This window comes from Micropterus salmoides, unplaced genomic scaffold (genome assembly GCF_014851395.1).
Source record: "Micropterus salmoides isolate LMB-PRFRI ecotype aquatic unplaced genomic scaffold, ASM1485139v1 Ms_hic_scaffold_16, whole genome shotgun sequence".
Classification (NCBI taxonomy): Eukaryota; Metazoa; Chordata; class Actinopteri; order Centrarchiformes; family Centrarchidae; genus Micropterus; species Micropterus salmoides.
In genome coordinates, this window is record NW_024040707.1 from 13,396,627 (window position 1) to 13,410,456 (window position 13,830).

The 13,830-nt window shown below is 40.7% G+C and overlaps 1 protein-coding gene across 2 annotated transcripts; it reads left to right on the plus strand.

Annotated features, from left to right (window-relative positions):
* Positions 1-7,520: 7,520 nt before the first annotated feature.
* Positions 7,521-13,751, plus strand: LOC119906224 (transmembrane protein 164-like). 2 transcript variants are annotated; one of them, XM_038723787.1, is made up of 4 exons: positions 7,521-8,449; positions 12,032-12,112; positions 13,300-13,399; positions 13,509-13,751. In XM_038723787.1, exons 1-4 carry the CDS (start codon positions 8,012-8,014, stop codon positions 13,607-13,609), a joined length of 720 nt encoding a protein of 239 aa, XP_038579715.1. In that variant the 5' UTR covers positions 7,521-8,011; the 3' UTR covers positions 13,610-13,751. The 2 variants fall into 2 exon arrangements, with proteins under 2 accessions (XP_038579715.1, XP_038579716.1); XM_038723788.1 differs by lacking the exon at positions 12,032-12,112 and having other exon boundaries at positions 7,528-8,449.
* Positions 13,752-13,830: the final 79 nt, after the last annotated feature.

A 13,830-nucleotide genomic window follows, 5' to 3' on the forward strand; every position in this document is an offset into this window, starting at 1 on the left:
AATACTGTTCATTCAGTAGGTCAGTATATTAACAGTGTAAGTCATTGTCAAGACTTGAGTGATTTATTATAGTGCTATCAACAACTCCACTGTTGTATGGGGTAAAACTGGACCATCCCGCATATGTTTACTTTGATTTCTTCCCCTCTAGGGCCCCTCTACTTTGATGACACCTTGTAATATTTGCACTTGCCTCATTTACTGAACCTCGGCTCAGCCCTGCGGTTTACTCTGAACAAGACACCGCTGGCCCCCGGTGCGTGCTGCCTTTCAGCCATTAGTTAAGGTACTGGCACCCTGCAGGCAAAGTATCTGCCTGCGGGGTTTGTCGGCTTTCATAGCTTTGTTGTTAATTGGGTTGCTTGTTTTGAGTTCTATTGACAATAATACTTGAATTGTCTCCATTCACTCATTACAAATATTTTTGACTAGTCTCATTCTACAAAATACAGAAGTGTTAGAGGATTTATATTTACTGGAATCTAATAAATATTAATCAGATCAGTGAAACTATTAGTGTGCCATGCCCCTCCAGTGGCTTAAGAGGTTCACAATGTGTAATTAGGAAGACTCCAAAACCTGAGAAAGTTGCAAGTTTGATCGATATAGAGGTACTAACAACAAACTTTCCAGCACTACAATGTAAAATGTTGCTATTCAGGTATATTTAGTTAGGATAAAAGTACTTTATGTAATGTATGGCCTTACCTCTGCAGTACTTTGTCAGTTACAGCAGCTAACATAAGGTAACCTTAAAGTTTGTAAGTTAAATCCCAGTATAACAGTTGCTTTAAACAAACAAAATTTATCAGGCTGCTTTGTGGATGAATTGTTAATTGTGGGTTATATGCATTTGTTAATGTTGTTAGGGTTTCCTACAGCTGCGATAGGGCTGGGCAATAAAACAATAATGAAAATGATCACGATATAATTGTCCTCAATAACAATATAACAATTTTTCAATAAATGTTTGATTTAATTAATTTGAATCACAAGCACGTTAGCACTAAATTTTTCCATTAAGATATTTATTTTGTTGAGGAAAAGGAACTGAAAAAAACATTTTTTCATATTGTTTTGGATTTATCAAAATACCTCGGATTTGTGAAGTGATCCACTGTTTGGCATCAAGTATTTGTCATGTTCTGACCATAAAGAAAAGTGTAAAACCACAATTAACTGTCTGGTTTCTTCATCTTTCACTCAGGAGCAACAATCAGCCTTTAAACATGAAAGAAATAATGATTTGACATTTATCGTGATAATTATCAATATCGACTGATGTGAAATTTTTAATCATTACCAACATTTTTGGCCATATCGCCCAGCCCTAAGTTGCAAGTAGATCTTACTAAAGAGTAGTTGTAGCTGTTCTCTCAGATAAGTGTGTGTGATTGTCATTTCATCTGCCTGGGAAGAGATTGCCTCATAAACATTGATGATTTCTCAAGCATACGAGAACAGACTGACTGGTCTAAAGATTACGATAAGGCTATTCATCTGCCTTGCAGTTGTGACGCTGCACTCTGCTGCCGGGACAAGCAAAGACCCCATGGCTCAGACTATGGATGACTAACAAATGGGTTTGGGAATAAATTTGCTATGACCAGAAAAAAAAAAACTTTCATGCGAGAAAAGTTTACTTCAATGAGGTTTCTGAAATACAAACATATGAATAGTGGGAGACATGACTTGACTCTCCTGAAACCTCTGCTGTTATTTAACGTTTTCTCAACAGAGATATTGGGTTTAGCATCATTGAGTTATAACAGATCCAGTAGAGCTGAAAATGGAATTGGTTAAAGATCTGCCTCTACTCAGCCTTTACTGTATCTTCAGGAGTTTTATTTAAAATTCCACCCCATGATTTTCAGCTTAGGTTATGCCATCGATTAGCGAGTTAAAATTGACTATGTTGGCATGTTTCTCAAGCACACTTGCCAGTTGTGGTACATTAGATTAGCAGTGGAGTGGAAAGATCAGATGCCTTGCAGTCAGTTTGGTGTATCCTCGTGGAGGAAGCAATTCGACAGCTGTACTTGTCCTTGGGAAGATTACCCAGTACGAGCAGTAGAAAAAGAGAGTCAGAGTAGACACTTTATAAAGATGATGAGAGAAAATGAAATACAGCATATTGTAAGTAATCAGAAAATGGATTGGTCCTGAATTTTAATATTTCCAGTGACTTTTGTGGCTTATTAGAATGGCTGGGGGATTAGATTGCAATAAGATGTATCACATTGACTTATAGCTTTCTTCTTTTCCCACACAGGAAATATGTATTGTTCTTGGCTGGTCACTGTTTGGACTGTGCCGTTGTCAGCTCTGCCTGACATTTGTGTAGTACGGATTATAATGTGGTTCAGTGAGCTATGCACAAATTTCAGTTCTGATGGTGCCAACCTCTCCAGTTTGGGTTTTATTGTCTGTGTGCCTGAAGTCAGCCCACATCACATCTCCTGAGATGATACCCTGACATACTTACCCATTCAACTCCCTTCCTCAAAACCCCCCGACCTCCCCTAGGAGATGCATGGATGAGCAGGCTTATTCTCCTTGTGGGGTGTTCCCCATGCATGACTGATGTTGAGATTAATATCCTTGACTGATTTCCTGCTCCGCAGTGAAGAGAGGAGTAGGCCTATCAGAGCACAGCCACCCACCTCAGGAGTCTATTGATTTTCGCACCATTCTGACAAACAGAAACCTCCTGGACCAACAAAATACTGTCTTACTGTCCATTTAGATGCCACCTCTTCAGGTCTACATCAGATTTTTTTTAAATAACTCTGTTTGTCCTTTGTGTGTTTTATCAAAATTGAGTCTGCTGGTGTTCATTGCTAACCGTATCCACTTAAGAATATGGGAATGAATAAAATATACACAAATTTCACTGATTTGAACTTTTACCTTTTCCTTTTTTTTATTTAATAGCTTCTTCTGTAGCAGTTCTTTCTTCCTGCAGCCCACATTATATAATGATTAAATTAATATTTAATAAACTATAAACTATATAACTTAACAGGTTAGCAGTGGCTTCCTCCCGCCGTCCAAAGACATGCAGGCTAGGTTAATTGGTGACTCTAAATTGCCCCTAGGTGTGAGTCGTTGTTTGTATATGTGTTGGCCCTGTGGTGGAATGGTGGCCTGTCCAGGGTGAACCCCGCCTTTCGCCTGATGTCACCTGGGATTGGCTCCAGCCCCCCACCGACCTTGTACACAGGAAAGCAGTTGACAATGGATGGAGGTAAGCAGTGAAGAAAACCAACCAAAGCAATAATAAGAAGCATAATTTAAAAAAAATCTTAATCATGATGAACATTTACTTACCTTGATTCAGAAGAATCAAGGTAAGTGATTTACTTGTCTTGATTCATGTTCCAAATGTGTTCTGGCAGCTGCACAGTGTTGACTTCTCTTCTGTATTTGCAATGTGAAAATGATACTGACTATGAAAATAAAATGCTGTTTGCAATCATATAAGTGCACATTAAACAGCTAAAGAGCTAGAACCATATCACCATTAGGGCTGTATTCAAGAAGGTTTGGATTTGCAATGAAGTGGTGCTTTTTCAAATATCCTCCAACAAGCCTCATGTGGAATGAATGCTGTAATCCACATAGACGGGAAAAATGGTAATATCGCCCCCTGGTGACACAAACAACACTGGGAAAAAGGCTTGTTAAAAACGTTCAAATTCAGAATGAACATTCATTTTGTTAAGATAGGGATATTTTATGTTTGGTGTTAGGTTTCATCTCAGGTCCAGGCGTAAGCTTACAGCGTGCAGAACAGCTAAGTGCAGACAGCACTGACAAGTGTGATACAGGATTTTGTGCATCTCTCTTCTTGTGTGTCAGACATAATCCATTTTATATTTGAACAAGGGGTTGATTCAGTTGTGACAACACTTGGCTCATATTTTTTGCAGTATGGAGAGTCAAACCAGCTTTGAATCCTAATGCTTTTGGGTTGACTGGGAGCTTAAAAACTGACATGCAGCTCTGTATGAGCTCGAAAACTAACACTTTCATCAAGGACGAGTAGTCTTTATTATGGATAACAACAAAGCAATCAACAGTCAATAACCCAAACCAAATAGCATCACGATAGTGAAGGAACATGGAGGATAAATGACACATAGGGCCAGTAAATGACGTGGTAAAAATGACCAGGGGAATGTTCGGAAGATCCTGTGTACAACATTGCATAATTAACAAAGCACAAAAATACAAAGTAAATATTAACATAAGGCTGTGAAGTATGACAGGCATATCATTTGCATACTGTAACAGTCAAACAAATCTCAAGCGTTTCTGACACATGGGTACAGCTATATTTAGAGAATAAATATCAAAATTATGTATTCCTTCTTGGAGAAAACCGAGGCTAATGTTGAAAACAACCACTTTTAGGTGGGAAGAATATAATTTCAGAAATATTTTATTCATATTTCTCCATAGGCAGTGATCTTCTGCTTTCTCTGTTTCCTAACAAACAATGCAGGCTTGAACCTATACGAACAAACGCAGAGCACATTAAGCAGCTTGAAGATATCTGGTCTGTGTGAATGAAGCTGTGCTGCTGTTTTTTTTCTCCCTGTTCTTTCTCAATCCCCTCAATCTTCAGCTAATTTCCACCAAACCTAAAGGGTCACAATTTCACCGAGTTGCTCCTTTTTCTTGAGTAGTTCCGCATCTCGAGGCAGGAGACCAACTCTTTATCGCTCAGGATCAAGTGCTTGGAGCCCAGTTGGTCTTTAGCCTTCTCTCTGCTCCTCTCCACATCCTGAAGTGAGGGAGCCCACATTGGCTTGTAAACTGAGTCAGGGAAAACCCTTATTGGCCTGAGAGAACATACTGTATTACCCTGTTAAGAATGTTGAATTGGGGATGCATTTTATTTTTCTGGGCAGAAAGTGATGGGAAAGAGTCTGCTGATGAGACAGTTTCCTTATCAAATGACAGCGGGCCCTCGAGCTGCTCAATGGAGGCCTGAATCACCTCAGCAGCCTGTTCTTCTAGGATAAATGTGGTAATTTGGTGCAGCTTTAATATCCCCTTTTCTACAAATATGAGCCTTAATTATGAAATACAATTGAAGGGGTCACTTTGATTAGTCAGATCAAGTCATTGCACCTAGATCTATGTGATGTAAGTAGCCATAGACTAAATTGGAATAAAAAAATTATGTTCATATTGTATATAAAATAAAGGGATCTTTGCCCTCACAGGAATATCTGACTGTTTATTTTGAAGTCTACTGAAAAGGTTCATCGTACTGTGATTGCATTCCCGCTCATACATTTATTTATGTATATATTCATTTTGAACTCTGTTTCCCACCTCTTGAGTCCTCTCTGTGCACAGAAATTGCTTTTTGATATAAAGCTCATCTTATTTATGCAATCATTCTCAAGACTGGATGCTGATTACACACTCAGGCTCAGTGTATCCACTGTACGGGCAGTACAACCAAAACAGAATGCCATGTATTCCCTTACTGTGCATAGTAAAGCAGTTTTGGCCACAATTACAACATTTCAACACAGAGTCATTTGCACTCAGACCGCTGGACCTGCGCTACACTGAGTGCTGCTACACATACACTAATGGAATTATGTCAGAATGCGGTTACAAACCGAGCACTGGCCAACCAAAGCGGTTGGGAGAAGCTTTTTCACCTCTCTCTTGTATCCCCAAACGAGTCCACGTCAGTCTTTTCCTGAACCCTCGTCCAGTCCACTCCATCTCCTGTTGCGTGTTTGTGAAACATATTTGCCAAACTGAAGTGAATCCCAAACCAATTAGTGTGGAGAGAGCGTACGTCACCACCCCCTACTACGATGGAGACACAATGCCAAATGAGCACGGAGGAAACCAGCTCACAAATGAGTTCTCAGTGGACTTTGATATTGGCAAGTATGTATTTTGTTTAATTCACTTCAATCAGACTTGGCTGCCTTTTCCTCACACCCAGTGAAGTGATTTCAAAGAAAATATTTAGGTCCCATCATAATCCAAATCCTACAACCTTCCTATGTGGTCCTTAATCATGTTTGTCCCTATGGACAAACTTAAGAAGGATATGTGTGATGTGATAACCTTCAGTTATTTAGTGCATTTTTTAGGACAGTTAGTCAGTGATGAAGGTGTCCCACAGTTACCAGTTCTTTTATTGCTTATTGCTCATTAAGGAACACTCTTCATTAATAGTAACACTATGCCATGAATTGGCAGTGGGTATGGATAACGAAGTGTTTGTTTTCACAAAAACAAAATCGTGTCTAATAATTAACTGTATAAGAACGACAGTATATTTATGTAACTAAAACATTACCTCCACATATAATCTCACCAGTTACCCATTACTTCACGTTTAACATTTGTTAACATTTCAGATTGTCCTGATGGTGGCACTATGAAAAGGTTCTTCATTCAACAAAATCACTCAGTTACAGAAAATACTGTATAAATGCATAGTGTGTTTATGGGGTTTAAAAGTTTAAAATTTGGCCTCAGGGTAGTGCTTGAAAACAGGCCAAAGGGTTACCAAAATGAACAGGTGTCCTGCTCTTGAGAGAATAAATGCGCACAGAAAATGGTATTCTAATCCTCTCAGTAGTTTAAGATAAACTGGCCACAGACAAACAAACTGATGAAGACACATTGCATCAACGGTGGAGCTAAAACTGTCTGAAACCTGAGTTACTTTATTCTGTCTATTTTGGCAACACCAGGTGATACAGTATATGCTACTCTAAAATAAGTGTAACTGGCTCACATTCAATCTCTTTGTAAATCAGTGGTAGCTAAACACAGGATGATAATACTTCTACAGAACTCCTCTTGCTGATAATCTGATAATTGTTTTTATGCATACCATGGAACTGAATATCTGCCTTTACCATAGATGTTTCCAATGGAGAAGTAAACTAATTGACACTCATTTTTATTATACGGGTTCTCATGTGGTGTAATTTAAGTGAAACTCATTGAGGAGCCCCTGTTTCTGGTGAATCCATGGCGGTTTAGAATAGAAACCTCACCATGTCTGCATTCAATGGCAATTTAATCTCGGATTATTTCTCGGATGCAACAAGGATAACGGAAGTTTCCGGGTTTTTACCAAACGCACCATCCCCAGTCATCACGTGTGTTGGGTGTCCTCCTCGTCCTCTTCTGTTTGCATGTATTCTGTCATGCCCTCTGATATGACTCTCAGGCAGAGTACACTATGTTAGGTTAGGGCGATCCCTCAAGTAAAAACAATAACTACTACTATTAAAGTGCATTTGACCGTTCCATAAAAGTCGTAAATACCATCTGTGAATATCACTAGTTTAATTATACTCACGTTTACAAACTGAGGTGTAAATGTAGATGCTTTTAACACTATGCATTCAGAGAGTGATTAACGTTAAGCAGGAAAATCAGCAAACAGCACTAACTAACCTCCTTTTACTCACTTTTTTTTTGGTTTTTTTGCAGTTTTTGGTCCGTTTTTTGACACACCCCACTCAACAAGGGCCGCCGAACACATCATCTATGCTGCCTGAGAGGCTAACCTCTGGGTACATAAACACACTACCCCATCGCTTCAGTTCAGCAAGGTAGCCTCTTCGAAGCTAAGCTAGCGACCTATCCGGTGTGTGTGCTGTTGCTCCAACCTGCAGCAAACCGCTTCCTAGTTTGGCGTGACACGTAACCAGCTTGCGGTCTTCGTATGATGCCGGTGCCTATTTGATTGTCCGCGCTAGCTAGCTTACTCTGTAACTGTGTGTGAGGGGCGTGAAAGAAGAGGACGGCTTGCCACTGCCCACCAGCAGCAGCTGCTACGGGTAGTCTTGACTACGGCTGCCTCCTGCTGCTAACATAGCTGAAGTTCCTCATCTGTCTGTAGATGAGGTAGTGTGGTGATTTAGCTAGCTAAACACACCCCAAGGCGGTGGGTTCATGTCTGCCTCTCAACCAAGAAACCAACTATTACGAAAAGGAAATCTTGCAGTTCATGTTTCGCCAAGAAGTCGGTGTGACGTCTTTTATTCCATCTTGTTCATATCTTTTCCAACACGAGAAGAGGAATATGTCCAGGTATAACATATACAGCCTGTTGGACTGGATCTACGGCGGGGTGGATCCGAAGTTCGAGGGCAACGGGGGGCCCGAGTGTGCCGCCTTCCTGGCGCCCCAGCAGCGCATCAGCGAAAGTCTGGTCATCGTCCTCGTCTCCCTAGTGGAGATTTGCGTGGCGCTGAAGAAAATAAACCTCTCCAAAGAGCTCAAAGTGGTCGCAAAGGACTGCACGAGGGCAAAGGAGGACAGTCTGATGAAGAACTTGTTGCTGGTTGCCCTTTGCATGACTTTTGGAGTGGAGGTTGGGTTCAAATTCGCGACCAAGACCGTGATATATCTGCTGAACCCCTGCCATGTGATGACCATGGTGCAGGTAAGGAGTGTGAGTGTGTGTGTGTGTGTTTAGACTACGTGCATGTGTGTGCACTCCCAGAATGGGTGGTTAATGTGAAAGCAACGGCCATCACATTTGAAGACTAACTTGTATTTAGCTCCTTTTCTTCCAAACAGACAGAGTTGATTGGCTGTTTATGGTTTATATTGTAATATATGAGTAGACTTTGATGGTACTGGTTCCATCGCCCATTCATTGGTCTGACCTCACCCACCTACAGTATGGTGAAACACCATGTTCCCCCCCCAGGCAGTTATCTAAGTACTTTTTACTTCCTTGCGTCAGGAATCAACAGGCTAAACACGTGGTTATGTTTTTCTTTGACCATCTGATACTACACTTTGTACAGTGTTTACATGGGTTGTTAAGTGTAAAGTATCATAGCCACGACTATTATTAAGAAGAGGAAGGGAAATATGTATATATTAATGTGTTCATTTAAAGGAAAATAACTTGACAGAATAGCAAATGAACAGTAACCACAGTTAAAAAAGGGAACACACAATTTAAAAGAAAATGAAAGTTTGGAGAATTGCAGGGAGCATTCATCTCTTCTGTGTTGGGGAGGTGGTCAAAGCAGAGATAAGACTAGTTGTCTCATGTTCAGCCCATGAGGTATGCAACAGGAGCTGGGCGTAGTCTGTTTTGAAGCCATATGATTGTTTCTGACCGCTTTAAGCTGCTGAGGAGCAGCCCAGTCTGAGCTAAATTCATAACAGTTAGCTAGTTGAGAGTTTGGTTCATGTAACATAGGGATTAAAGTGGGTGACGTTTTTGTTGTGTTTCGTCAAGGTTGAATCAGAGGTTACGGTTCAACACAACACAAAAGTTCTCTCCGCTGCCGTGAAAAAATACAGCACCTGCATGCTTTTCTTTTATGCCCCCTGGTTGGCTGACCTTCATGGTACATGATTGCACACCATGGGTCATGGCAACGGGTCACTGCCAGCGGTGTTTTTAATGCATTTGTCATACACATGCACTGTGGAGAACAAGCAATATTGATGTATTCTGATTACTTCAGATCACATGGCAGCAGTGTGATACCTTGTGGACTGATGAATTGCTTGCCGTGATTAAGAATTGACTGATGGTAGCAAAGTGTCCTTGGTGCATGATGATAAAGGTAAAGATGATCCACAGTAGATATCCCTCATGCATGTTGACACTCGAGTGTGATCAGAAGAGGCAGTTAAAGAAAATAACCGATAAGGTTTAAAAAACAAAACAAAAGAGGTGCACTGAAAGGTAGAAGCTACCAGTTTGTTTTAAATTTTCTATTTCACTTTTGAAACAGGATAACAGGAAGGAGTTGTTTCTGTCAAAGGGATGGCTCTGCGGGCATTGCCTCAAGGAGTGTATTTGTGGCAGGGAAGAGGGCCAGAGGGTTCAGTGAAACAGAAAAATAGGTGGAACGGGAAGTGCGTTATGCGGTCTTACTTTTCAGAATGTGGTGTTTGTGTGCATGATTGTGCAATAGTTGTCCTGCAGAATATCTGACAGCTTAGCAGTGGGAATTATTCTAAGGATGTTTCTTTGTTTGACTGTATGAGTGTGCTTTTTGCAGTATTTTGGTGTTTTTAATCCCTCATCTCATAAAGAAAGCTTGCAAAGAACCTCTACACGCCTTTTTTCCCGTCTCCTTAACAGCTAGGCAAAAAAACAGTGCATTATGAGTTCATTTTATAGGATCCCATAAAGTTCCCTTGGTGCCTAGTGAGATATGCTCTAGTTGTTGCTCTAGTTGAAGTTAACACAGGCCTTGAGTAATCTGCACAGGACTTTTCTTCCTGTGTGTTGTTAAAAAGAATATAACCACCACTTGACTGTGTTGCTATGCTGCAGCAGGTTGCTTGCCCGGCAGTGTCATTATACACCAGCCTGTTTGCTGGAACGATCCACTAGCATTGGTTAAATTCAACATTTTCAAATGGACTAAATATCAGTGGCGATATTATTACTAAACACAGAATACTGATGTTTACTCCAAAGAGAGAAAGAAAGAATGAAAGAGAGATGGTCACAGACTGCACACAAACGCCAACCTCATTTCGTTACCGTGCTGTTTTCTGCCAAAAAAAAAATATATACACACACACACACACACAGTTGAGTTCACGCACATATCAGAAACACCAGCCAAGTGAGCATCACCCAGAACAAGGTGAGAGGGAGAGAGAAAGATAGAGCGCCCCACGGGGGGTGAAGAGTTCACCGTCCGATAACTGACAAGTTGATGCTATACATTTGACAACACAGTTGTCTGTTTCGTTTTCCTCCACATTGACCAAGAGCGGCCACCTCCCCACGCTGACAGACGTCTGACTGATTGCTGACTGATCAATTTACTGTCATGCTTTTTCATGAGTCCAGTGGATGTGGGTGGGGCTCCAAAAAACTAAAAAATCAAATAGCAGATACCACACAGTACAGATGTTATGAACAAATCGAGAGATAGTGTTCTTGTATAATTACTGATAATACAAAAATAAACAGCCACATGTGTTTTCTTGCTTTTCTTTTCTGTGGTGTGGTGGTGGTGTAGTGTCAGGACTCCTCTTCTTATGCCAGGAATAAGATGCTACAGAGGCTATTACTGAAATATTATTACTCAAATGTAATAATCATAATCAGGACTAACTCCACCATCTTTTATAGTTGAATTTGTCATACACTGAGCATGTTCCGGGATGAGAGAATAGGTTAAGGAAATTGAATTTCTCAGCTGTGTCTCAGCGGTGCTTATGGTCAAATGACTCATTACCTCCTACAGGATTCTCCAGTGAGCTGGGTGTTTCCTATAACCCCCGCTGCATTTCTGCAGCAGCTTTGAATGGGTTTAAAAGGAGTTTTGAATACTGCTTGGTTGCACACTGCAGCAATGACAATAAAGACTCTGTGTCTATGCTCCATAGGTTGAGAGCTTGCCTGTGAATTGAAGTGCCAAGCCGTTAACAAGTGTGAAACAAATATTTACAGTTTAACGGATTACAGTATCAGCATTATCTTTAAATACAGCCACATTCATCAGCTGTAGCAATAACATCCAGCAGATCAGATTATCGACTCCATCTTTCAGATGTCGCTGAACGCACTATACTGTATTACTCAGTGACTACACATGCAAACAGGAGGTATGGCATATCAGTAATGACTTATGTCAATCTATCAATAGGCCATTGAGCTTTTCTTTTTCAGCAGTTTTCCATTACAGCTCGAAAGATCATTATACAATCAGTGCTGTACCTTTTACATTTGATTTGCTCTGCAACAATGCATTGGGTTATGTTTGCACTGTATAAGTATGTTGTGAAGGTAGCCTCAGATTGACCATAACATATCCAACATTACCCACTATAAACAAACCACGTCAGCCTGAACTGTTCATTTTCTGTTCCAGTCTTTTATTAGTTGTCTACCACAAGGTTCCTACGCAATAAGGAAAAGTATGGAATTTGATTTAAGTAATTTTCAGGTATGGAAAAATATTTGTGTTTTGTGTGTGAGAATGAGAATTTAAAAAAAATTAATTGATCACACAAGCAGAGTGTTTTTTCGTAGCGTTTGAAGCGGGCAGCCACAATGTCTACCACTGTGCGAGGGAGCGCGGTCCAGAGCGAGCTTGATGTCGTCGAAAGCAAAGTAAGAAGTATGGCTATGCAGAGCTGCCTCTGAATCTGCAGGTCCCAGCCCAACAGCTCTGCTCCAAGTGCCTTACGCTGCGCTCCAGTTGAAGACTCCAACTTCCGACCTCCAAGCGTTCCAGGTGCACCACGCCAAACAAAAAACATGGCTGACTGTGACAAACTGATGTTTCTTGTGTGTGCACAAGGAGAGCCGTTTTAATGAAAACGAGTGACATAAATATATGTTACTGTTAACTGTTTCAGTCTAGCTACATCGGTTGGCAATCTGCAAAAGTCAGTAAATGTTGTGTATTTCCTAATGTTTTCACATTTTATGGTTTTCCTGAATAACTCTAAGAGAAGATGACTTTCAGAGCCTGTTACTATAAATAGCTACCTAATAATATAGGCAACTTATTTAGATGTCAATTAAAAAATCTAAAAACAAAAACACACGCAGAATTTACATGCAGAGCAGGTTTTACTATATGATTGTATGTCATACTCTAATGAAATACAGGCAAATATACTTTAAGTTGCCTTTTAGTATATGGTTTATCAATTTAATAATTAACACCTAGGGCATCCCTGAGAGTTCAGGGGCAAGTTCAATCTCAAAATGTTTTGCAAAGTTTTCGGATTGAACAACATGTTTCCTTGAAACGCTGTGAAACATTGTGAACGGACTTCGAGGTATGTTTTCTCACGTTTGGTGGTCGTGTCACAGGTGTTACCCAATCAGCTGCGACAAGTTTGTAAACACAATGGTGTTAAAAAGGCTGGAAAATGCAGTGCGTTTGCGTACACAACAGGGTGTTCAAGGAACCACTGTTTCCGTGGGGGGAAAAAAACCCTGTTTTGCTACGTTTCGTCGGCTCTGAACTCGCCCCTGTTGAATACCACAGAAAGATCAGTTTGTCACAGTCAGCCATGTTTTTTGTATACGTTTACAAAGCAATTTCAACCAGGTTACCCACTGGGTATGGATCTCACTAGCCCAGGATTAGTAAAGTAGTACCTAGCTATAATCTTCTGTCAATTATTTGGCAACATAATAGCATACATAGTCAGAATGTAACATCCATATTAACAGTTGGACTTTTTGGAGAAGAATGGAATTTTGATACGGAAAATGTGCAGCAACCATGCTTGCAGTATTTTTCTGGAGGCTGAAGATAAACACACAGTGTTTGTGCCCCGGAGGAAAGGGGACACCGGAGCTCGACCCTCATGATGAGCAACCTGAGGGAATCCATGGAGTTGGAGGGGGACACAGATATGGAAGTAGCACCAGATGGCTCAGGTACATCATTTGTATTCTCTTGTTTGAAAAGAGAGTAAATCAAATGGATTCAAGTTGTGTTTAAACATTAATTTACACCAACAAATGAGCCATGTTCTATTGTTTTTAGCCGCTTCGTGTTCCAACGGGGTCGACAGTGCTGCAGCTGAGCAGGAGCTGAGTGCGGCCAGCAGTCTCCACTGCATCTCAACCCTCCAGCGGCCGGGTTGATGCAACCTAGACCTGCAGACCTACAAACGCAAAGAGACTCCATGTATTCATTTAACGAGGCTGCAAAGAAATAAGAATTCTTTTATGTGACATAAGCTGTACACTGAAAGATTAACTTAATAAATAGTGTTATATTTTCCCATACCTGGTGTTTTTACAAGCAACGCATCACATCCACACACGGGCACACGCTGTTTGTCTCAAATGCCCGGGGAGAGGGT